General features: G+C 34.5%; 1 protein-coding gene across 7 annotated transcripts; it reads right to left on the bottom strand.

Moving 5' to 3' along the window:
* Positions 1 to 5,940: 5,940 nt before the first annotated feature.
* LOC121997070 (probable LRR receptor-like serine/threonine-protein kinase At1g56140) lies at positions 5,941 to 22,134 on the bottom strand. Of its 7 annotated transcripts, XM_042551298.1 has the most exons (25): positions 20,225 to 20,572; positions 19,528 to 19,593; positions 18,388 to 18,459; positions 16,417 to 16,747; positions 15,935 to 16,006; positions 15,787 to 15,858; positions 15,534 to 15,605; positions 15,313 to 15,384; positions 15,170 to 15,241; positions 11,861 to 11,932; positions 11,609 to 11,680; positions 11,459 to 11,530; positions 11,284 to 11,355; positions 11,099 to 11,164; positions 10,918 to 10,983; positions 9,643 to 9,687; positions 9,481 to 9,545; positions 8,995 to 9,374; positions 8,402 to 8,603; positions 8,158 to 8,325; positions 7,957 to 8,075; positions 7,668 to 7,878; positions 7,173 to 7,404; positions 6,941 to 7,091; positions 5,941 to 6,778 (listed from the first exon to the last, which is right to left on the bottom strand). In XM_042551298.1, the coding sequence occupies exons 4-25, from the start codon at positions 16,539 to 16,541 to the stop codon at positions 6,380 to 6,382; spliced, it is 2,877 nt and encodes a 958-aa protein (XP_042407232.1). In that variant the 5' UTR covers positions 16,542 to 16,747; positions 18,388 to 18,459; positions 19,528 to 19,593; positions 20,225 to 20,572; the 3' UTR covers positions 5,941 to 6,379. The 7 variants fall into 7 exon arrangements, with proteins under 7 accessions (XP_042407232.1, XP_042407230.1, XP_042407229.1 ...); XM_042551296.1 differs by lacking the exons at positions 16,417 to 16,747; positions 20,225 to 20,572 and adding an exon at positions 21,998 to 22,134 and having other exon boundaries at positions 19,410 to 19,593; XM_042551295.1 differs by lacking the exon at positions 16,417 to 16,747 and having other exon boundaries at positions 19,410 to 19,593.
* Positions 22,135 to 26,737: the final 4,603 nt, after the last annotated feature.

Below are 26,737 nucleotides of genomic sequence, written 5' to 3'. Positions count from 1 at the left end.
AATTTTTATTTAATATTTAATTAACTTATGAATTTTAATTTAATTATAGTCATTTGTATTTTTTTAATTTATCAAATATATTTATTTTCAAAATAAAAATGTATAATTTAATTATTAAATAAAATAATTAATGATTTTAAAAGGTCAAACATGTAATATTAATTTTTCAATGATTAATAGTTCCATCTTTCAAAGAAAAAAAATAGATTTGAAAAATCAAACATGCTCTTAAAATTAAAAAAAATCAAAATTTATCTCTCCACTTATTAAAACTTTTTTGTTGAGCTTTTTTAATTTTACAAATCTTTTAAAGTTTACATTGAAAATACTCTTAGCGCATCTAATTTGAATGAATTAATACAATATTATAGCGTTGAAATTAATGTCGAACGAGGTTGATCCATCATATCACGTTCATACATTTTAATGAAAACGCATTCATTTCAATGAACACATTCATTAAATTTTTTTACCTTTTTATTTTTTTCCACGTACGTGAGGGGCGGGCACAAGGGTGGCCCATCCCAAGGTAGGATCTTCTGGACAATTTTTTATAGTCCAGGGGATACGTTATTCATATTTATGGTTGGATCGTCATCGTGATCCGACTGTAAATAGTTACGATTTCTTTTTGGGTTCATCATTCTCACCAGGTTATAGTTTTTGTTCGGAGCGGACGGCCGAAGGCCTTCCGGAGGACACCCTTACTTGGCGCCCAGTAACCTGACCACTTATCTACCATTGGACGACTTCAGCCGTCCGCTCCGAACAAAAACTATAACTTGGTGGGGACGATGAACCCAAGAAAAGATCGCAACCATTTACGATCGGATCACAATCACGATCCGACCGCAAATATGAGTGGTACATCTCCTGGACCATAAAAAGTGGTCCAGGAGATCTGTGCTCGCCCACCCCCACATGATCCATTTTAATTTTTATATTAATATATATATATATATATAATAAAAAATAAAAATAAAAAATGTTAAAATTAAAAAGCCAACAGCTATTTCAGTAACTTTCTCAAAATAACAACTTTTTCATTGACTTAAAAAATTAAAATTTTATCTATAAATACTTATTATTTTATTTTAATCTTTTAAACATCTAAACTTCTCTAACAAAAATCTTGTCCTATTTTCTTTTAAAATGGATAAAAATAACTAAAGATATTTTATTTTTTTTAATTACCAACAATTATTGGAAGAAAATCCTTCTTCTAAAAATTCACAAATTCCATCAAATTATATATATTTTCTATATCCACCAAACTATCCACATAATCCATATCCATCAAATCCATATGATTCATATCCATCAAATTATCCATATAATCCATATCCATAATATTATTCATCTAATCCACATGCAACCGGTATGTCTTTTACATCTTTGACGGAAAATGAACCGTTTACTCTGACTTTTGTTCCAGAGACTCAATTGTCTGACCATGAATCCCTAATTGAAGTCACAAATTTGAAGAAGGCAGATTCTGATGCTGCGGGTAAAAGAAAATGGTCAACATGGAATAAGGTTGAAGATGAGGTTTTAGTGAGATTGTTTGTTACTATCAATGATGATTCAATTATCGGCAATGATCAGAAAGTGGATATTTTGGGGGACGTATTACAAGCTACTATAATGAGAATCGCTGTCTAGGTCCACCCAATAGAATTACTAGTGTTATACGATCGCATTGACACAATACCATATAAAAAAGGTATATTGCTTCAACGCAAATTATAATAGTATTTATAGTGTATATCGTAGCGACCACAGTGATGAGGACATATTGTGGCTTGCGTATTAAAAATATCTCAAGGAAATAACGATAATGCATTTAATCTCGAGCATGTATGGAGAATCATAAAAGATCATCCAATATTTACTTCACAATCAGTTGATCATCTTGTTGACACGAAGAAGGCAAGGACCTCAGAGTCGGGGGCAAACAACACCTCATCTAACCAAGATGCAAGTCTACAAATAGACCTAAACGAAAAAGAAACTCGTCTAATAGGTTAGAAGGCAACAAACAGAAACGGAAAAGGCAAAATGAAATCATATATTGAAGGTATGACAATAAATTTGGATAATATGTTTGCAAAGTTTACTGAGTATACAAGCATAAAAATTGTTAAAGTTGAAATGAAAAAAAAAACTCAAATTTGAGGAGATGAAAGCAAACGCTGCCGAGATGAAAGCAAAAGTTACCTTAGCCAAAGTTCAACTAAAGAGATAAAGAAGTAATTTATCATCCGCGAACATCTATGTCAAGAGATTAGGGGAAGATGAAATATGTAATTTTCATTTATTATAATTTTTAATTATTATACTTTTCAATTAATATAATTTTTATTATTATACTTTTTCAATTAATATGTAATTCCTGGTCAATTAATATAGTTGTTATAAAGTATCCATTGAAATATAGTCGTTGATAAGAAAAAATAAATAGACACCTTGTGCTCTACAATTCGTCATTCTAAGAACATTCCTCCAAAATATCTCAATATTCAAGTAGCACCAACTCTGACTCGACAAGTGAAAATGAAGTCCAAGTTGAAGTTGTTGACAAAGATTATGATCCGGAGCTAATGTCATTGATACTTCAACAAAGTCAACAAATAGTTGAAGCATATCAAAATAATAATGAGATGCGACGAAGGAGAAGGTTCACCTAAAGAAATCGTAAAGCCGGACATGCAAGACTCTTCAATGATTATTTCTCCACAAACCCGGTGTATCCAGATCAAATATTTCAAAGACGATTTTGCATGCAAAGAAATTTATTTTGTCACATAGTGAATGCACTTGAGTCATTCATCGTATTTTCAACAGAGGGACGTTGTTATGAGAAGAAAAAGTTTGTCACCACTATAAAAATGCACGGCTGTGATTTGCCAATTGACTTATGGAGTTCCAGTCGACCATTTTGATGAGTACCTACGCATGGGTGAATCAACTGCTATCAAGTGTCTTTTCAAGTTCTACGGTTATGTGGTTGAAATATTTGGTGATCGATACTTGAGAAGGCCGAATGCTGTTGATGTTCAACGTCTTCTTCAAATGCATGATGAGAGGCATGACTTCCCTGGAATATTGGGCAGACTTGATTACATGCATTGGGAATGAAAAATTATTCAGTTGCTTGAAAATGTCAGTTTGCTAGAGGTCACGGATCACCAACAATCATGCTTGAAGCGATTGTGTCTCAAGACTTGTGGATATGACATGCATTCTTTGGTGTCACAGGTTCATATAATGATATTAATGTATTGTATGAATCTCCCATATTCAATAACGTCTTGCAAGGAAATACCTCGGAGATTACTTTCATGGTTAACGGGACTCAAATAAGAAGGGGTATTATCTAACCGATGGAATATATCTGGAATGAGCTACTTTTTTGAAGGTTTTTTCTTGCAAGGAAGATCCCAAGAGGATATTGTTTAAGGAAAGACAAGAGACGACAAGAAAAAATGTTGAATGAGAATTTGGGGTACTCCAAACTCGATGGGCAATTATTAGAGGTTCAACTCATTATTGGTATAGAAAAAAGTTAAAACATATTATGTTAGCGTGTATTATTTTTCACAACATAATTGTTGAAGATGAGGGGGTCATGTGATAAATTGGTACAATCATGAAGGTGATGAGCCCGTACAATCCGTTCAAGGATCAAATCGAGGATTTCATTATTATCTCCGGACAAATTTCAAAATACATGACAGTCATGTGCATCACCAACTTTATGCTGACTTAGTTGAACATATTTGATCACAATACAACAACAATCCTTGAATTATAGTATTTATAGTTTCTCTTTATGTTTAATTTATATATTATTTTTAAATTTTAGTGTGATTTTTTTATATGTTGTACTCCTCCTCTTGAATTTATAATAATATTTTAATTTTAAATAAATGACACTCATAAAATAAGGGGGGAAAATATTTTATGTAACTAATATATTTAAAAATAATATTATTATTTATTTTAAATAATAATCATTTAAATTTTATAAATAACATTATTTTTATTTAATGTAAAATAAGAATAAAGCTGAATGAGTAGGCAGCAGGATCTACAAATAATGAATATTAATATTAAAATAAATGTGAGAAAATGAGTATGTTAATATAAGTGTAAGTAACATGTGGACCTCACAATTAATGAGTGTTGATGTTTAAATGAATATGAGATAATGAAGATGTTAATATAATATGTATGTGGCATATAAATCCTATATTTTTTTATGAGATAGTGGATGTTATAACACCCACCAATGTAGATGCCCTTAGAGTACTCATGTCATAACTCAGATGATTGAAGGAGTTTTATTGCTCAAATAATGCTATTCAAGGATTAATTTTAGTTTCAATTATTGGAAATTTGAAAGGAAAAGAGATGGAGGGAAAGGAGACTCTATGAGATTTAGTTCCACATTTTGACTTTCAAGATAAAGTTGTTAATTTATATTATTGTATATACATATATGATGTAAATAAATATATGCAAAGAGGTTCTTTTTCACATGTGGGAGCGAAGGGAGTGTAAATCAAAGGTCTAGATTTGTACTAAACTATATTGACTCGTATACAAATATGACATGTAGGTATTGAATGTCGGACTGATTAAATCAAAATTTGCCCAACACATGATTTTTTTTTATTTGATGTTCAAATGAAATGGATGCATTAATCCATGATTCATGGGAAATCCATAACCAACGTTTCAATTGGGCATGTTAATGACAGTAAATGAGTTGAGCTCCTTATTATAAGAAGGATGTTGTAAGGGAAATATAGAAGAAAAGAAAGTTTATCCATTTCGTTCCCCATTTTTCTTTTTGTCATGTGCCCACTAGGTAAATCTATATGTGATAGTAATCGAGTACTATTTTAGTTCATCGTATCCACTAGTGTTTGATGGCAGATTATGATTTACTTCTGTATCTTGAGAAACAGATGACCATAACACTTCGAAGCATAAAAAAAGACGGGACGAATCTGTTTTAAGGAAATTGCTTATAAATAGGTCTTAGCATATTTTTTTCCCAACTCAGCTTCCATTCAGGAACATTCGGGGACGCTTCTTCCCGACTCAACTTCCATTCAGGAGCACTCGACTTCCTAATTTGGCATCAACTCGGGAGCATTCGGCTTCCCAATTTGGCATCGACTCGGAGCACTCGACTTCTACTCCGGAGCACTAAGCTTTCACTCCACATCCACTCGGACCGACTCGGCAATCCATTTGGGTGCAACTCAATGACTTACATCCCGACATAACAACATTTAGCAGTCAGACGGCTTGGTATTGGCGATTCAAACAAGTCGCTAAACAACAATTGGAAGCATCCCACTTAGACTTGACACTACACTTTCGAATCTACTCATACCAATAGAAGCTCGACCAAATAAGATTAGTTGACAGCTTGAGATTATTCGGTGAGACCTTCTTTAGATTAAGATTGATTTGATTTTATAATTTTAAATTCAATAATTTTTCCCAGACAACAATATTGTCCAGAATGAATAACTCTCTTTCTAGATATCTGTTCGTCTCAGAGATTTTTCATCTGATTAAGATAAAATTTTAATAAAAAAGAATCATACGTCAACTCCCATACATCACACTTCCAATGATCCGCTCCACATATAAAATCCAGTCAGGTCACCTGGCCTCTCGTACAGAGGGTTGCCGGACAAAATCCTTCGTAATTAAACTCTCTCCTTCATAATTTACCTCTCGTCCAGATCGGGTTAATCCTGGAGCGACCGTGAGGGTCATCACTTTTTTTTTCATTTTTTTTTTTTTTTTGCTGCATAAAAACTGAACATTAAAGTGCACCAAAACCCTTTTTTTTTTTTTTTTTCATAATTTCAGTGGGCCTTGGATCCATATGCAATTACTGTTATAGATTCTATCAGATAAATACAATTCACAACTTATACATAATTAACAGACAACCTTAAAATATTTATCTCTAATACAATTCAAACTTTAATACTCTGAGTTGTTCTTCTGAATACTTTACTTTACCACTACACCACGCCCTGGAAATAGTTAAGAGTGTGTTATTCCATTGGGTTGACTTGGCCTAATTGGGCATTCAATCACAAGGGACAAATTTTGGATTCACTTGGAATTTTGATCGACCCAAACTAGAGTTGTTGAATTCTAAATAACTTTTAAGTCTGGTGGTCATGTCTTTAGCTATTTTATCAAGCTGAATTAACTTATTGTTCGATTAAAATAGAACCAATAAGGTTGGTTTTTTTTTTTTAACTTTCATCTAAATAAAATCAAAGACTTAACCGAATGCTGATGGTAATAGCCAAATCCTAGTGCTGATTTGCAACGCTGGTAATCAAATTTCACCTTCCCCATCAATGCCATTCCTTCCAATTGATTGCATAGATAATGGTCTGGTTTCCACACTTTCTCTGCTCCAGCTATGTGGGAGGCTCAATCGGTTATTCGCTAGACTTTCATTGGAAGCATCAGTGTTGTCATCAGGTCCAACGCTGCTAGTAACATCCCTATGTTGCCAAAGAAGCAAATAGCTTGGCCTTTCCAGAACATCTGGAACTTCGATATGATCTATCAACATGCTCACGACCATTGACATTGTTGGCCGACGAGCCGGTGATAATTCCGTGCAAAGCAAAGCTACGCCAATGACCCGATGAACCTCTCCCTCATCGAATGATGCCAACCTTTCATCCAACATCTCCAGTTTGTGATTGTTCTCAAGCAGGTTCCAGACCTAAACAATGAAGGAATTAGCAGTAGTTTAATGTACTTAGAAAGCAAGCCTGATTCAACTCTACATGTATAGAAACCTTAGAATTCATAAAAAGAAATTTCTAGTTCTTCATATGGATGTTCTCTATGATTTTGTTTCCATAAGTAGCATAAGAACATATACCCAGTCAAGAAGATAAATCGTCTCATGAGCAGAACTTTCAATAGAGTTAGGCCTTCCACTGAGAACCTCTAACGCCAGTACTCCAAATGCAAACACATCAGCTTTCTCTGATAGATGTCCTCTCAGAGCATACTCGGGTGCCAGATAGCCACTTCCACAAGTAGTTTTTGTGATCAGAATATTGATTTTCGACAGGAGGAAAATGTGAAAATGATACAGAAATAGTTCTTACATTGTACCAGCAACCTTTGTATTCATGTGACTCAACTTGTCATCATAGAGCTTAGCCAGACCAAAATCTGAAATTTTGGGATTAAGATCGGCATCAAGTAGAATATTACTAGCCTTGACATCTCTATGCACAATTCTCAATCTCGACTCCTCATGTAGATATGTGAGGCCTTTTGCTACACCTAATAAAATGTCGAAACGTGTTTGCCAATCGAGAAGTAAATTCTTCTTACCTGTACAACAACATGAATATACTAGTAAATTTAGTGTACTTACGAAATTTTACTATCTATACAATCCCAACATAAAAGGGGAGCCTTGGCGCAATGGTAAAATTGTTACTTTATGACCAAAAGGTCACGGGTTCGAATCCTGAAAATAATATCTTGCAAAAAGCAGAGTAAGACTGCGTATAATGAATCCTTCCCTGGGACCCCGCATAACGGGAGCTTCGTGCACCAAGCTATTTTTTTTTTTATATACAATCCCAACATACCAAAAATTGCATTATCAAGGCTCCCATTTTCTAGGTACTCATACACTAGAATTCGCCTGTCTTCATCAACACAACAGCCAAGCAACCTGACAAGGTTTCGATGTTGCACAGAAGATATTGTTGCAATTTCTGTCAAGAACTGGTCCTTTCCTTGGTTAGATGTTGCTGAGAGTTGCTTAATAGCCACTGTTCTTCCATCATTCAGTATGCCCTACATGTTTGCAAACTTGTTTCAAACTAATTACTGTAATTGGTAAACTAACATCTTAGAATAAAAAAGTCATACTACCTTAAACACTTGACCAAATCCTCCTTCTCCCAGTATATTGGCAGGATTGAAATCTCCAGTCGCAGCCCTCAGTTCAGCATAGCTAAAGGTGTAAGGTTTCACATCGAGTCCAATCAATACTGCATAGGAGGTTCCAACATAAAATTGTCAATTAAACATCATATGGTAATAGGTGGTAATGGCTTTTCGCACAACAACTACCTGAAGATTGTCTGTTTAACCTTCTCCATTTTTGTATCAACATAAAAGTTGCACATACAGCTAATAGTCCTAAAACAACGACACCAGTGGAAACACCAGCAATCAAACCCTCGTGGTCTTTTTTTGAATCTATGCCAAGTGGTTGGTTTGATACAGTAGGAACAAAATCTGCAAAGTGATTCCAATTGTTAGGAGTTGACATATCAATTAAGGAAGGAAAAATTCTAACTGTCAAAATAGCTACCATTAGGTAATACACTGATGGCTGAGATAGATGAGCCATAATATCCATCATATGGTGTACAGCAAGTACCCTTTCCAGCCCAAAAGAAATGGATTTCAAGAAAATTGTTGGTCACCGGAGCAATATATTGCCTGACAACGGCTTGGTAGGATCTCCCATCCGCTTCCTTTCTTATATCAAAGTCTTTCTCTTTGCGAATACCCTATGACAGTAAAGATAAACAGGAGAGTGATAGCTACAATCAGTATCTCAATGCAAATTACAATGGCTGTATGATTCTATATCCTAACTACTAATTGCTTACAACATGAAAAAGGAAGAAAGAGAAGAAAGTATTCTCATTTCTGCATGTTCTTTGATTTTCTGAATTTACTAAAATTTCAATGGAAAGAGAAATGTGAGTTTTGGAAAAGAATTACAATTAAAATGGAAAATGTATGCTCTACTTCAGTTCAGCCCACAAAATATATGTCATAGTTATCAAAATATTTTTATTAAGCACTTTCATGTTTCGGTTAATTCCTTAGTTCTCACGAATATCAAAAACATGCCACTGGAATAGAAAAATTCAAGTTTAGTTCCAGAATACATACCTGAATATAAATATCAAAGGCCCTATTACCAGCACTTCTCCACGTAGGCCGATCATAGATAACAAACTCAGTAAATTGGAGCTTTATGGTGTAATTTCCATTCTCAAGACCAAAACCATAATATCTAAGTGAAGATGGAGATAGTCTTGCACTATCAAACAGTTGTGGGTCTAAAGTACCCTGGAAGTTAGTTGCAAGTTTAATTATATAATTAGTATCAGAAGCATCTGTAAATCTTCCAACATTACTGACACCCCATCTGACTGGATCCGTGACAAAGTATGATGCGCTCGAGAGACTTGCATTATCCTTCTCGTACACTGTGTTATCAGATGCTGTAACTGGATAACTGCCTCCACATTTAATTGCAAAGGAATAATCTAAAATTGAATTAAATATGAGGCAAAATCAAACAAAAAATGTTTTAATCAGTTTGTATAAGAGGATTTCACAAAATCTCAGCAAACAGGGGTGATTGTTTCTCACAGTTTGGAGAACCACGATAGCATGGCATATCTCGCTGAAGACATCTTAACCCTGAAGGCAATATGCTGCACGGCAAATTGTCTGAATATTACTAAAAGAACAACAGAAAAGAAAATGAAAACAGAATAGTATTTTGTGATGTGCTAGAAAAAGAGAATAAACCTGCTGTTGGAATCATCAATTACAAAGTTGTTTGCCACCAAGTTTCTGCGGAGAATTATTGCCGATATTAAGAGAAGAAGATAGAGAAATAAAAAGGTGACTTGCAATTATAAGAAAAGAATATTCTTAAATTCACAAGTTTTGCAGCTGTTCTATTTGATAATCTTGTGCCAACCACTACATAATATCATGTACTTTCAGGGCATTAACAAATCTAACCCGGCCTTTCAACTTAAACTAATATTTTGGCCTACTCGACCTTAAAGAAAATTCATCTATTCCTTTTAATTTTATAACCACTAAAAAAGGTTAATTAATTAATCTAGCATAACCTTTACATGTATTTCAAATCTAGTACATCGTTCATTTTTTTTTTTTTGAAACCATCAACAATGTCCACAACTTGTGTTCAAATCTAGCACCCCTTAACTTTCCATCTGTCTGCCACTAGAACGTTGGCGTAACATCCATATGGCATTCGCCAACTCAACAAGATACTTATATGAATGGCAATATTGATACTATCTTGTCCATCTGATTGTGATACCTACCTAAATGGGTGATTGAGATACCCATTTAAATGGGGGGTGTTTTAAACAGGTCAAATTTGCTCAGAGGTTAAACAGGTATCCCATAGATAATCTAAATGCATGCAGGCATTCATATATTAGCATTTTGTTGAGTTGGCATAATTCTACGTTGATGTCACATCAGCAATTTAACAAAAGGACGAATGGAAAGTTTGCAAATGCTAGATTTTTACATGAATTGTGGAAATTATGATATATTTGAAAAAAATGAAAATAATTTCTAGGTTTGAAAAAATATGTTTGCTAGTTTAATCAACTAACCCTTGAAAACAATATTCCATGTCATCTGTTCCATCCACTTGTTTGATGGATGATGTGACATCTCAAATACTTTAAATTAAATACAAATCAAGTTTATGTTGATGCAATTTTTGAAAAGAAAAATAAGCAAAAAAGGAAAAAAAAGAGAAAAAGAGGGATGCGAGATTCAGGGTTTAGTTATCTGTTCTTTGTTAGAATGACATGGAAAATGATTATTTGCGATGCCATGCCATCCATTTGTAAAGTAAATAAAAAAAAAAATCAAATATGACAGATTAAACTACTTCAATGCAAAAGGTTAAGGATAACTTTGTGAGAACCTTGAAAGCATAGCATATTTTCAGTAATTGACCCAATACTAATACTGAAACAGATAGTGTCAAGAAAATTTTAACATTAAGGAGGTTCCTATGTTTCAACATACAGCTGCAGATTTTGTTGGCTAACCCAAGAGGGAAAGGTTCCTGATAATTGATTGTAGGATAGATCTCTGCAAAGAAAGGATAGCTATGGTTAATAAGAATCATGTAAGTATTGGCAATTGAACTAAAAGGAAAAAAATGTAACCAATTTCAATAATGTATATAAAATGAGAATGATGATACATATTCATCAGTGAATTGCTCTTTTGCGCTGGTAAGTTTCCAGATAGGCTGTTATTGCCAAGAAATCTGATTGAAGAGAAGTAAAAGAAAGAAAAAAAAAAAGTTGTAAGTTTAAAAGTTATTCAATTTTAACCAAGTCAATATGTCTAATAATCAATCTTAAGGTTGAATCAAGCTTTTCTCACAGGTAGGCAAGTGAATTCAAACTGAAGAGGGACTGAGGAGCTTCCCCTGATATATTGTTGAAACTCAAATCCCTGCAGACAGAAATAATGATGAAAAAGTATATTCACTGCTAAAATGGGTTAAAAATTAGAATGCTTAATTGGACTAATTGCAACAGATGACATATAGGCTTACAGTTGCTGTAATCTTGTATAGTGTGAAAAGTTTGACAAAATAGTATCAGAAATCCTGCAGTTTCTTAATACTCTGTAAGCAAAATAATAACATACATTTAATATGCTGGAAATTTTTTAGCTAAACAATAAACAAATTAGGGTATCTTACAAAGTGCTGAGAGATGTCATATCACGTATAAATTCTAAAGAAGAGCTCCCATTTTCTATATCCCCTATTCTTCTGCACCAGAAAAGTCAAATATTTTGTCAATGAATTGAGAATACATAGTTCAGAATCTTTTGTACTATGATTCTTTTGTGTGCCACTGAAACTCCATTGTTAAAAGAACATTTGCTTTGCGATGAAAAATCCTATGGGACATTATGAATCTCACTTCAATTAAAAAAAAAATGAACTTACAGTTCAGTTAGTTTGGTGAGGCTAGAAAAGTTTGCCGGAATTGGACCTTCAAAGGAATTACCTTGAAGCCGCCTATAAGGAAAATGATAGGTAGTACTCAAAACTGTCTTGGAAAAATGATCACAGATGGACTGTTTATTTTTACTTCTAAGGTATAATGGAAAAATGTAGTATAAGACAAGTATATAGTTGAATAGAATAAATGATCTTGAGCTTGAGCTTGAGCTTGAATAGTATAAGCCAAAAATTAACAAAGCTACAAAAACAATTGTTCTAGCTTTTTTTTTTGTTGAGCTTGAGCTTGGTTCGAGCTTTTAATTCATGCTTGTTTGATTGTTTGAAGCTTTTGCATTTTTAAGCTTGGTTGATTGGTTAATGAGCTTAATGGGGCTTCTTTATTTATTTACCATTTATTTATAAGTTTGATGAGAAATGTTTTGATGAACATGATTTATAAGCTTGATTCATAAATATTGTTCACAAATAGTTCATGCTCTATTTACGAATATTAACGAGTTGAGCATATATGTATTTAAGCTTGTTTGTTCAAACTTGTTTATTTAATTGACATTATGCATGTTAAATGAACATAAACAAGCTCTTGTTAAACTGAACTCCTGTTGGAGTGTATACTGAAAGCCTAAGCTTTGTAAACATTCATTATGAATAAAAAATCATATTTGGTCAAATTGTCTACATTTAGTTGTAGTTGTTCAATTAATTTATACTGTAGATAACATAGTATGTAGTGCCACATGCAGAAGATGATGTTATCAGTACCTTATAAATTATAAACAGTAGCTCACGACCAAAATGGAAAGGAACAAACCATTAGAAGGTCGTAGTGTAATTAGGTATCAGTTTATCTTGACTGTATAATTACACTAGTACACTTAGAGTGTATTGAGTAGGACCATTTGAGGTCGTTTCTTTTATACTGACTTTATAAAAAAACAAAGACCTCGGTTATTATGGAAGTGTGTGCTCTTAATCCTAATATAATAACGAGCACATATATTTGATATTTATTTCTTTAATTTATCAATGGGTGAGATTTAGTTCGATGAATCAATAAACCCGATAAGTTGGGAAATGATATCACTTATAGTGTGTGTTGTTGATTATAGAAGGAAACTGTGTCCTAGAGATACTAGGTTGATAATGTCCCCAAGAGGAGCTCATAAGGATTGTCATGTTAAACCTGCGGTGGACTTAGTCCGACGTGACGATAAAGTTGAGTGGTACTACTCTTGGACTAAGACATTAATTAAATGAGTTGTCGAACTCACTTAATTAGTGGACATTCGATATCTTAAACACGGAGACTAACACACTCATAAGAAGGAGCCCAAAATGTAATTTGGGATCGGTGCGGAATAATAGTTCTCTAGTGGAATGAATTATTATTGATAAAATTAAGTTGTGTGTTCGGGGCGAACACGAGATGCTTAATTTTATCGGGAGACCAAAACCAATTCCTCCTCTCGGTCCCTATCGTAGCCTCTTATTTATAGAGTACTATACCCACCTTCTATACCCACCCAAAGGGGACCGGCCAAGCTAGCTTGGGAACCAAGCTAGAGCCGGCCTAGGTATAATTTGGGGTGGTCGGCCCTAGCTTGAACCCAAGCTAGTGGGGGCCGGCCAAATTAAATTAAAAAAGAATTTTAATTTTAATTTTTATTATGTGGAAGAAATAATTTATTAAAGAGAATTAAAATTAAAATATCTCTCTTGTAAAAGATCTATAAAAGATTAAAGAAAGAGATTATATCTCTTTCCTTATTTGTAGATTGGTGAGATGTTTTATTTTCTCTTTAAAATTATCCACATATTGATAAAATTAAAATTATGGAAATTTCTTTTTATCAACCATGAAGAGATTTTTAAAGAGAAATTTTAATTTTAAAATTTCCGGAAACAAATTAGGAAGTTTTAATTGTTGATTAAAACTTGTCTAATTTATCTCTTTTAATGTGGCCGGCCATTAGAGATTAATTGGGGAAATTTTATTTTATTTTTATCAATTAAATCATGTCAAGGGAATTAAGGAAATTTTATTGTAATTAAATTTCCTAATTTGCCTAGGCCAAGGAATATAAAAGAAGGGGTGAGGGTGCCTTCACAAGAGACAACTTCTATTATTTCTCTCCCTCTTTTATTCCTTGGAGTGGCCGGCCATCCTCTTCCTCTCTCCCTCTTTGTGGTGGCCGAAACTCTCAAAGGCTTGGAGCTCTTGTGGCGGCTGGATACTACTTGGAGAAGAAGAAGAAGAAGAAGAAGAGAAAGCTAGCATCTCTTGGAGCTTGGTTGGTGTTTTGTTCTTCATCCTTGGTTAAGCTTTTTGTGGCCGAACCTAGCTAGGAGGAGAAGAAGGTGGTTGGTGGTTTCTCATCTCGGAAGATTGTTGCCCACACAACGTCCGAGGTTAGAAGAGGAATACGGTAGAAGATCAAGAGGTCTTTCTAAAAGGTATAACTAGTAATTTTTCTTTCCGCATCATACTAGTTATTTTTGGAAATAATACCAAATACAAGAGGCTTACAATTCTAGAATTTCGAATATGTTTTTCGATGTTGTGTTCTTTTGTTTTTTCTTTTCCTTGTGATTTGATTGTTCTTTTCGGTTAACCTAAAGTTATTTTAGGAAATTAAATATTAACTTTCTATAAAAGGTTTTGTCTAGTCGGTGGTGGTTGCTCCCATATCCAAGAAGGTCATGTGCCTCGCCACATCAGTACTGGGAACCGATTATGGAAATTAATATTTAATGGAATTAATAACTTAAGGTGATTTGGGTCGAACGTGTTAAGTTCCGCAGGAGATCCAAGTCAGAACCTAAAAGAACAAATAGATTAAATTTTGGATCAAACGTGTTAAGTTCCGCAGGCGATCCAAAATTTAATTTAAAAGAACACATGGTAGCTAGGAAAAGGTTCAGGCCTTTGTACAAAATTTGTGTACAGTGGAACCTCTAGGCTTTCCGAGTAGCAACCAACAACTCCAACTAAGTTACACAAATGTTTAGTTTGTTTGCAGTCTTTCAACCACTAGTAGAAAGAAAATAAACTTGAAGCATACACCCTAATTCATAGTATTGTTGAACTATTTTATTTAAAAAACAGTCCATTTATTTTATTTTGATTTGCATCAATTCCCTAATTTAGGAGCTTTATACTATAACAAGAAAATGATGATGTGAGAGAATATTCTTGTTAAAATGACCGTTCTGAGAGAAGTAATTCATAACAAACAAAATATGATGGGAAATGAGTGATTATTGAAAGAAAACTCTCGTATTGAATCTTACAAGACAGTTAAATTTTTCCATTCCCCAATGAAATCAGGAACTTTACCCGTGAAATTACAGTTTGAAGCCCAACTGCCACCAAAATGGTACTCCATGTTATATGTATATACATAAAATCAAAAATAGACTTCAGTAGAACTTACAATATTGACAAGGTTTTAAGATTGGACAGGGTTTGCGGTAGCTCTCCACTGAGTCCAGAACTATCCACATATCTATACATTACATTAAAACAAATGAGTTCAGCATGTATTAAATATCCAGAATAATAACACAGAGAATTCACACAAAAAAGAATGAATTCAGTGTGTATTAGATATCCAGAATAACAACATAGGGAATGGACAGAGAAAGAGACACTAACAATCCTTGTATGCTGGCCAATTCTCCAAACTCTGGGGGGATGGTACCACTGAAGTTATTGTTTGATAAACCCCTGCAAGAGTCCTTTCCTTTTTGCTTAGGAAACATGATAGATGGTAATTTATGGCCACTATAGCAGTGATCAATCATGTTTCTCATGATGCTTGGTATTATTACAGAAAGATGAATGTAGAGCATACTCCTGTAGAACAACAAAGGAAACAAGAGAATGTATTGGGGAAAAGAGATCTTACAGAGAGATAAGTTCCTGAAGGTCTCCAAGTTCCTTTGGTATTGGTCCTGACAAGGCATTATTCCCTACGCTCCTGATGATGAACATACAAAGTAATTAGATGATGGCAATAATGAAAATAGGTCCATTGTTCTGTAAAAGGGACTTACAAGTATTGCATCCTTGTGAAGTTCCCGAAAAATGCAGGCAGAGGACCAGTAAGGTAGTTTTTCCGTAAATCTCTGCAGGAAAAAGGGCCTTTATTTTTACAGATAGTGGAACAGACGTTCATTATTTGTTCACTGTACACTAATTTGTATAGGAGTAAAGCTAAGAATTGATGCTTCCAATAATGTAAAATATTGTAAATGGTGATGGATGGTGGCGGGGCGATTAGTGATCACCTACTGCTATAAATAATCATTATTTTTTACAATCTTTACTTATAATAAAATATATTAATTAAAAATTAAAAATTAAAAATTTAATCTAAATATTTAAAAATAAAAAATTTAAAATTTAAAATATATATACATATATTAAATTAATGAAATAATTTTATTAGTTTTTAATTAAGTCTATTTAAATTATCTTAATCTATGAATTGATTAAAATTATTAACTTAAAGTTATTTAATTAAACCCTAACTTACCTGTGTACTCGTTTCGGCCCGGCGACCGTCACGTTCGGACTTGTCGTCGGGCTTGAGCAATGCCTATAGACTTGTCGCCAGGCTTGGGCGACGCCTCCAGACCCATCGTTAGGCTCGAGCAACATTTATGGGTCGTCGCCGGGCTCAAACCACGCATCCAGACTCGTCACAAGGCTCAAACGATGCTTACAGACTCGTCGGCAGGCCCAGGTGATGCGTCGTGGTGGTGAAACAGTGGTGGCGGAGGCGAAAAGAGATGAGTTACCACCTAAAGCATTGTCTCATACAAAGACGGTGCGGTTGATGGCCGCCTCCTCGCCTAGGTGGCCGCCTAGGCCGCCATTTAGAACATTGTAAAATATACAATAGTAGAAAATAGAAATGGAATAGTAGTTTTTTCAAGAAAGAAATAATGTAGTTGTTGGCTAAACAGCCATCAGTAGACATGATTCCAGTACCTACAGGATTACATGAGCAAGACAACATAAAGTTAAATCTCAAAACCTAGGGTTCCTGATAAAATAGGCACCATCAGTAGCATCGTACATAAGAAATAATTTCTTTTATCTGTCATTCTCATCTGTTCAATATCCTGATATCATATCTGCATGAGCTCTAACTGGCATTAATAACATTAGGGGAAAGACCAGCATAAGGCAACCTTTAAGCTGCTATGTTTGGATGTGAGATGGAAACATTCCCTATCTCACCTAGGTTTATCCTTGTATGTACATTGGAAGGAGATATCTCACAAGGAGTGCAGGATGTGGTGATCTGCAAGGCATCCAACTGACTAAATACTCAATGAAAGCACACCTCAAGACAATTAGATTATTAATAGTGTACTCTCTGACGTTAGACTCTTAGCCATCACAGATCATGATTCCTTATTCAATATCAATAAAATAGACAAGTCACGTGGGAACTTTTCAGTGGAATGATGATTGAACTTGGCCTCAGAACTAAATATACAGTGAACTTGGTGGGCGTAGAATAACAAATATTCACCATTATTATTATTATTATTTGATAATAGGTAGACAGTATCCCCTTGGTTTGCCTATCGGATAAATCTAGAGCACAACATATGTTGAACTTAGATTGCATAAGTGGAACAAGAGAACATAGGTGTAGTACACGGATATGTCTTAATTACTTTGACTATGATATCTCTCCTTTTAGTTCTCTTGGGCTTCTCCTCTTCCCCATGCCTCTAAAATTTATAGTTCATCTCTGAAGGTTAACCCATGGGAAGAGAATCTTACTAACTCGGCTGTTTTTTAATGGTATTGACCAAGATAAGTCATGTCTCAGTTGGAATCACCAAAACTATGTCAGCACATATAGTAGTGATAACGGACACTTGAAAATATTATTTAAACCATGGAGGTAATTTCTGATTATCATTCTCATTTGGAATATTTTCAACCATTTGACGGTCAATTTTTCTGAAGGTTCAAAAGGTATTAACCTTAAAACCAGATGTACTCTATAGTCTATACAAAACCTGTGTTTTGCTAGTAGATACATCGAACGTAGATGGTATTCAATGAGTGATATTAGTAATCAGATTTGGACTTAATCTTCATGTTGTCAATTTTCCTTCAGTGAGACTTGTAAAAGATACCCAAATATTGTTGATATCCAGCATAGGGTTTTCTACTTTTCGTTAGAAGGGGCAGAAACCAATAATAGGTCCAGCTTCATTTCAAAGACAAATGAAACAAGGCAAAACCAAATTAACATATACCAATATGATTTCTTTTTATACTTTCTTTAAGATAATCTGAGGGCATACTCACCAAAAGGAAATAATACTACAATGAAAGTGGGGGGAATTTAATCATTCAATGATACATCAAAAACTTACTTTAACGATTGCTTAGTCTAATGACTTATTATCACTTCGATTGGAGAAATGCCTTTGAAGTTTGAACTATACAATCCTTTACATGAGAATGAGTAACTTACAAATTCCAGAGATAAGGAAGATCATGCAGATCTTGGGGGATAGTTCCAGTCACATCCAAGTCATATATCCTCCTGAAAGAAAGACAATGCAAACATAAAGGTAAATAGGTATGGTAAGAGAAAGAGAAAAAATTAGTATTACTTTACTGAAATGAATAATAATAAGTGTATGAGCTTCCTCTGTTAAATAGTTTTTTTTAACAACATTCCAAATGATAGAGGGAGAAGTTAAACAAAAAGCACCCAAAGGAACAATGGAAACGAATGACCTACCTAAGAACAAAAAAATTGCTTCACTCTAGTAAAATAACACCACAGATGGAGAAACAAGCGGCACATGATCGAGGTAAAATCAAAGACTACGAAAAAAAGTAACCAGTCTCAAATACAAGTAAATATACTGAAGAGGTTTGGTGCTTTATACTCACTAACACCTATTAGGTTTGGTGCTTTATGCTACATGTATCAACATATGGAGAACATTAATTACTCTAAGGAACACAACATTATTTTATAGCACAAGAATGAAGTTGATAAAAGTTGTGACAGAACGCACTCGATACTATAATAAAGACATTATCTATAGAGAATTTTAATAAAACATCATTGGTTTAAACACATTTATGATACATTTATCAATTTATTTCCTTTTGATCATCATGAAATGTCATTTAAAAATATTAGATATACTAGCTTCAAAAAACAAATTTAAGAAAATGTTGCTAAGTGGTTAGACTGAAAGACACTTCATATAATTTTTTAAATTAAGAGCAACACAGGATTTTAAAAAGGATAAACTCAGTAATGGCATACATGCAAGATTTTAAATTTATGATATATTTGCAAAATTAAATTTTGAAGTGGTAAATATAGAAAATAGCATCTTTTTAAGGATATTTGTGCAGAATAGTAAATAGGCAAAAATTTAAGTACACTACAAGCTACTAAAATAGTCGCAAAGATGATGGCTTGCTAAGAAGAAAAGTAAAATAGAAAATAGATGGAGATTTATATTGTCATACAACTGAGTGATATGGCAGGTGGTGCCATTGTTGTAACTGCAATCGCATTTAATTCCTGGGTTGAAGCTGTCAATATTTATTACAGTCGAATCAGTAGCCGCGCCACTGCATAGCTCACCACTAATATTCCAAGTTGACTGTGCCTTCAAATCCCATCTCCCAAAGATCGCGTTCAACGCCAAGGCTACATGCAAATCCAAGAACTTCAGTTAGCTATGGTCAACTCCACTTATTTGTTTCGCATAACATCACAAATTTGATGTGCGTATTCAACTTGTCAACGTGGATGGATACTGGAGCAAAACAAGAGATTCAGCAAAGAATTCAAAGTCAATCAATAATTCCTGAATCCATCAAGAAATTAAAAATAACTCCTTTTCAAATCGTAAAGTAAAACTAACAGAACTGTAATACTCATCTATGCAAGTCCGATTAACCACAATACACCGAGGAGGAGGATGTCGCTTTTGAAGGAAGGAACGGTTTTGAAGAAATGGAGGAAGAAATCGGGAGGCGGGGCCATCTTCTCTGGGCCAACGAAGAAGCCGAGGGGTCGATCGCAGTGAGAGCCAAATGATGCGTTCGACTCAGCTGAACGATCTGTCAGTCCAACCCTCTCATTGACTGAAGCAATCAAACAAGATTCGCAAAGAAGATTGTTCCTAGAGAAATTAACCAAGCACGACTCCATCCGATCTGACCCAAAGGCACTCGATCGCAACTAATCGATAAATCAAATTCAAAACCTCTTAAGCTACTTGAGATCAATCAAGCAGTCGGGAAAAATGTTCTCTAGCATCGACTGATGCGCGTACCCTCAACTGGATCGGTCCTAGCTTTAGATTGAGGACGAGGAGCCGGAGCGTCTTGGGCTGCAGCTTTCTCCGGCGACAGAAAGAGAAGGAAGCACAAGGCGAAGGAGAACACCATGCCTCCGTTCCTCATCCAAGAAGCGAGGGCTTAGAGATGATCGACTTGCTTCCTTTCAGATTTGGGAGGGACATCACATATTCGCAGTCACATTGTCTCTTAGCATCGACTGATGCGCGTACCCTCAATTGGATCGGTTCTAGGTTTAGATTGAGGATGAGGAACCGGAGCGTCTTGGGCTGCAGCTTTCTCCAGCGACAGCAAGAGAAGGAAGGAGAACTCCAGCTATGGAGATATCTTTTATTATCAGTAATACTTATTAATCTTAAATATCTTATTAAGCTTTAAAAATTTAAAAATAAAATAAATAAATTTATAATATTAACTTATTAATCAATCAAATAAATTTAAAAATGTAAATAATTTAAATAATTAAAAAAAAACAAATCATCTCCTTCCCATGGTTGAATTGCATCAAGTCAACTTTAACGTTTGTCATTTCACTGCTAGTTATTATTTTGTATCGATGAAATTGTGGCTTGATCAATGTATACCAAGTCAACTCTATTCTATTATCAGAATTTTAATTTTTTTTATTCAGTAATTAGTATTTTTATTTTAATAATAAGTAAAAATAATAAATATAATCCCTATTAGTATTATTTAAAATAGGTGTGTCAAAAATGAATTCGATTTGACGATTCAATAATCTGACATGTATCGATCCAAAAAATCAAGTTCATATTCAAGTTGGAGGATTTTTTTTAAGTTGGAGATTTTTTTTAGATCGGATTAAGATTGACCCGGGTCTATTCAAGTTTTGATTTTTTAGAGTTAAATAAATTTTATTTTAAAAATTAAAATATTATATACCAATATTGATATTATATTGAGTATTAAGATAAAAATAAAAAATTATAGAGAAAATGATTCAGAAAATTATTTTTAATTGGATTATTCGAGTTATTCAAATTATTCGGGTAGGATTTGAATTTAGATATTTTGAATTGTACGTGGGTTTGTATTAGATTCAACTAGAGATTTAAAAAAAAAAAAATCTAATCTCATCCACCCCGGATAGATATCTTGTCCACAAAAAATGGATCATGATCACGATCTGATTATAGTTACAAGTGATTCATTCTTCGTCCACTTTTTTTTGGACCAAGAGTTATGGTGTCCCCTAAAAAAAATAAAATAAAACATGTTTTTATATATATATTTATTATTGAGTTGAGTGGGGTTTATAAAAATGGAGTCCTGTAATTAATTATTTTTAAATTAATATAATGTTTCTATAAATGAAATTATTTTATTATTTATTTCATCAACTTCATTTTTAATATAAAATCTATTTGTTGGCAATATTCTCAATGTTGAAAGACAGATCGATCGGTTTTTTTCTAACAAAACCTAAGGTCTTAGTTGATCCATTAAATTAATTAAATCCGTACACTTTCTTGTCAATGTTTCTTCTTCATTAAAAATTTAAAACAAACAAGAAGAAATCAAAAGTAAACTACGAACAAACGAGCAGATTAAAATTTTGAAATTAGAAATAAAAAAAACTGAACAGGTAAAATAAAAACTTTCTGTCCCTTCTCTATTCTTCGTCTCCATCTCATCCTACTAATTAGGTCAGTTAAATACTGATGAAGAAGACTACAGAAGAAACGCCGCTCTAATTATAATTAATTAATAGATGCACGCATATATACCTTCAACGGGATCTGTCTTAGGTTGAGTTTGAGTGGCTGCTCTCTCCGGCGACGCACAGAGCAGCAAACACAGGATCACGAAGGAGAACGCCATTCTTATTAATCTTGGAAGTCAGCTGTGAGGGAGAAAGAAAGCCTCAGCCAGTTTGGTAGGCACCAAGCCTCAAAAGCTTTTATATATATATATATATATATATATATATATATATATATATTCACACACGCAATAAACAAAGTCCACGTCCACGTCCACGTCCACGTCCACGTCCACGTCGGTGACAGGATGATATAATTATTAATCATGTATCAGATAACGTCAAAATATATATATAGAGAGAGAAATTTTACCCTGCGGTATTATTGTTATGGTTTCGTTGCGGTACTTGCCATGTCAGTGAGAAAATACAAAAAAAAATTAACGCTGCTCTCCTCTTGATCGGTCTGGGAGTCTCCTGATCGGTCTGGGGACCGATCAGCCTAGGGCATGATCGGTCCACAGACCGATCAGGAGACTCCCAGACCGATCAGGTTGGAGCCTGATCGGTCCAGGCCGATCAGGAGGAGAGCAACGTTGATTTTTTTTTGTATTTTCTCACTGACGTGGCAAGTACCGTAGCGAAATCACAGCAACAGCACCGCAGGATAAAATTTCTCTCTCTCTCTCTCTCTCTCTCTCTCTATATATATATATATATACAATGGTGATATCCTGCGGGACTTCATTTCCGCGCTTGTGCGCGACTGCAGAAAATGAAAGTCGACGTGGCTTATTTTATTTCCTTCTTTTCCTTAGCCATTACGTGGCTTTATTTGATGTTTCTTTTATTTGACTTATACAATGCTTTGCTTTTTCACAGAACGTCGCGCACAACTCTCTTCGGCAAGGAAAAACGACGAAGCTAGGGCACGCCGTCCTCGCCGCGAAGCTGTTCTCTCGGCCGCGAAGCTGTTCTCTCGCCCGCAAAGCTTCGTAGCGAAGCTAGGGTAGCTTGGCGACGCTCTCTGTGCTCATCAACTCTCACAGCGACGAAGCGAAGCTCTACATTCTCGCCCCGACGCTCGCCGCATCCTCTCACAGCGAAGCTTTCCCTCCCTGTGCGGTGTCCTCTTCCCTCGACGGTGAAGCTTCGTAGAGAAGCTAGGGTAGCGAGGCGACTCTCACAGCGACGAAGCAAAGCTCTACATTCTCGAATCTTCCAGATCGAGCTCTCTTCGCCACACCAAAGGGACAAAGAGTTAGGGCACGCCGGCCTCGCCAACGCGGAGCTAGGGCACGAAGCTAGGGCGATCTCTGTCGGCAAACCTCCGACGCGAAGCTAGGGCACGAAGCTTCCAGATCGAGCTCGTCACCACCTCTATGTAAGGCTAAATGATCTTTGTGGCCAGTTTGTTATCTCGAAAGCTTTATTTGTTTAAAAAATCTTCTAACTTGATGATAGATTGAGAAAGGTAGGTTGTTGTCACATACATATTGTCTTGTTTTTTCCTGCAGGACCTTTGCCTTTTATTTGTTGCAGCTATAATAACCACTGGTATTTCCAAGAAAATCAACAACAAGGATCTTTGTATATAATTACATTTTTCTAATGGCACTAGTATTTTTGTTGCGTATATTTTAAACCATTAATAATTTGATCACAATATACTGTTTTAATTTGATTAGGTAAAACATACAATACAATGGCCACATGTTAGAGATTTAATATTTATAGTTTATTTACAAGAACAAATTATAACCTCTTTATTAATTTATTTTTACCTTCCAAAAATGAAGTGTTATAATTATGGTTCCTTAGTCAAATGAAGTGTTATGAATAAAATTTAGTTAATAATAACGAAATGTTAAATTGAAAATTTATGTTTTGTCTATCGGTTGCATCAATATTATACTAATCAGTTATTTATGAAATTTCTCTATAATTGACATGTCTCATTTGGATTTCAATATTTTTTCTTTGATAACTTATATTCTTTTGGTTCTAGATTTTACAGGAAACTTGCAAAACTTCGACTATTTATTTCCAATCCATGGTAATCATTTCATTTAAGTTCTAATATATTGTCTTTATAAAATTCTAAATGTTGTTTTAAATGTAGGGAAAACACATATGTTGTATTTGTTGGACGTGAACCGGGAATTTATGAAACATGGACAGAAGCTTCTGATCATGTTATTCGCTTTAAGGGCGCTATACACAAATCTTTCAAAAGTAGAGAGGAGGCAAAAAAAGCTTTTGAGGCATACGTGGATAAAAAATCTGCACCAACTTCCTTTGCACCAAGTCGAAATGAAATATCATGTGCAACTTCAAGTTCAAGTTCAAGTTCAAATTTAGAGAAAAAACTTTCAAAAACTGAAAAAATTATTAAGTTGAAAGATGCATTGAAAGAGCTAGAACATCAGTTGGATTCTCTTATGATCAGTGATGATAATGATGATGATTAGGCATGTTGTTTCAAGTCGTTATATGAGTTGAATTTCAAACACTAATTTTATTTTGAGTAGTTGCAAGTGTTGTATTGAAATCAGAATGATACTTTAAGCTGAATTGGTTTCATGATGTGGTTTGTTGCTATGCACCTTGAGAATTAATGATTTGGATCAAAATATTGTTAATGCTAATAGTTTTAGCGTACTGTATGTTTGCTTGATGGTTATAATCGTCTCTTGCAATTGGAAATGTTATATGGAAATATTATCTGGATTGCAATTGGAAATGTTATCTGGAAATAGTTGTAGCCATCGCAGCTTTTATTTACTCCAGATTGTGGCCTGGTATCATTCATATTAATGCAACTAATGACATGGTTTTCTTTACCATGATGTTACTTCTCTATGTCATGCATTTACATCAACTAGCTCATCTCTATCTGCTCTTTAACTGCTGATCCACAGCTTAATCTGAGGAATCTAGAGTGCCACACGCTCAGTTTCCCAACTAGCTTGGATTTGTAACCTGGCATTCCAGACCTTCGAATCGCTGCTAAGTTAATTTGACTTTCGACAGCTGCTGATGGTACTATGTTGTTTTCTTTCTTGCCATGCTCAGTATGGTTGTTTCAAGTATAGATTGTGTTCTATCTTTGTTTCAACTGCATCTGAAAGTTTTTTGAAGTTTTTGGTCTCTTGCAAATGTATCAGTTTCTTAGTTTTGTTTGAAGACTTTTTGTTGAGAAAATTAAACTCTTTTTTAATGTACATCCAATGCTTTATTGCAAATTCTCATCCCTTACACTTCAATTGCCATCGTAAATTCCCTGTCCCTATCTCTCATCTACATACTAGAACTTTGAATTCAACTGTGGACTTCAAAGACGACACTTACAAACGCCTTATGCTCAGTCACTCTAGATAGTACTTCTAGCTACCCTCTCTTTGTCTACGACTATAATCACAAGGTTATACGAGAAGATACATCTTCGAGCTATTATCAAAACAAGCAGCTGTGAAATGCCGGCATCCAAAATTCCGGTCTATTCGGCTCACTCTCGAGTTGAGGGATGGAGGAAACAGGAACCAAGCAAAGCCCTTTGCTCCTCAGCTTATACACCTCTGACTCCACCGTCGTCTCCATCTTTCCGTCCCACGAACTATCCTGCTCCTAAAAACACATAAACTATTATTTTTTTTTTTTACAAAAATAAAACGGTTTCTTATTGACAATTTGATTGTTCTATCTATACCTTGATGGCACTCAACCTCAAGTATGGATCACTCAGCAGCTGCATTGTCATGGCAGACAATAAAAATAAATGAAAAAAAATATTCACAAATATTTATTATTATTATTATTATTTTACACAAAATTAGGCTTTGCAATATTATGATATTTGCAGTTCTTACCTGCACTTGCTCCTGTAAAATCCTGATGTAAGTTATGGTTTCCATCAAAACTGAAGCTTTATCTGTCTGCCAGAAATAAAATTCCATAAAACAAATTAACATTAATTTCGATTGTGTGCATTGTTCATCCAAATCTTGTGAAAACAGGCTTGCTTGCTCAGATGACATCTGTATAATAAATTGATTAGCTCATAACCTACTAGAACAAAGCTTTATATAGGAATAACTAAAATAGAATGATAAAAGATAAGTTGCCACCTTATGCTAAACGCCAATTATAGCAAAATGAAGCAAATGAAAATCAGCACACTTGAAGAAACGGGGAAGACAGAGAAATGAGAATCAGCATCCAGCAAAGACATCATAATCAAGCAAATGAAGAATAAAAGAAATTTGAATTACCTTAAGAGGTGGGCTGAGACATTCAAGGTAATATGTTTGAGGACAACTATCACAACAAAGCAAATTGCCTCCTAGATCGCACACAGCACATTCATAGTAATGCTACAAGAATACAGAGAAACAGGAAAAGAAGTGTGAAAATGATGAAAGCATTGGACAAGTATATAATGATTCTAATGACTTGGATGGCAGTGAGGCGAGGCAAAAATAATTGAACCGTGTCCACTTGGATGGAAATAATAGGAGAGAAAAATGAATTTACCAGCATCTTCAATTGACTTGGATGACTGTGAGGCGAGGGAAAAATTGGCAGCCTTTGGATCACCTCAAATGATAGTGAAGAAGCATAACAAAGCAACAGATATGCAGTCTGCACAGCATACCTGCCAGCACAGCAGTCTGCATAACAAAGCAACAGATAACAAATTCAGCTGCTATAGATTTCAAAAACTTTTAATTAATGTAATTCATACCTGCCATCACAGCAGTCTGCA

The sequence above is a fragment of the Zingiber officinale genome, chromosome 6A, assembly GCF_018446385.1.
Source record: "Zingiber officinale cultivar Zhangliang chromosome 6A, Zo_v1.1, whole genome shotgun sequence".
Lineage (NCBI taxonomy): Eukaryota > Viridiplantae > Streptophyta > Magnoliopsida > Zingiberales > Zingiberaceae > Zingiber > Zingiber officinale.
Note: the sequence above shows the minus strand (reverse complement) of the source record. Positions and strands in the feature narration are given on the sequence as shown.

Coding starts and splice junctions, on each gene's coding strand:
- LOC121997070 (XM_042551295.1), bottom strand. CDS start 20,354: ATGAGGAACGGAGGCATGGTGTTCTCCTTCGCCTTGTGCTTCCTTCTC. Junction 15,606..15,786: donor CTTCAGGAACTTATCTCTCT/GTAAGATCTCTT, acceptor GGACTCTTGCAG/GGGTTTATCAAACAATAACT. Junction 15,385..15,533: donor TTGGCCAGCATACAAGGATT/GTTAGTGTCTCT, acceptor TGTAATGTATAG/ATATGTGGATAGTTCTGGAC.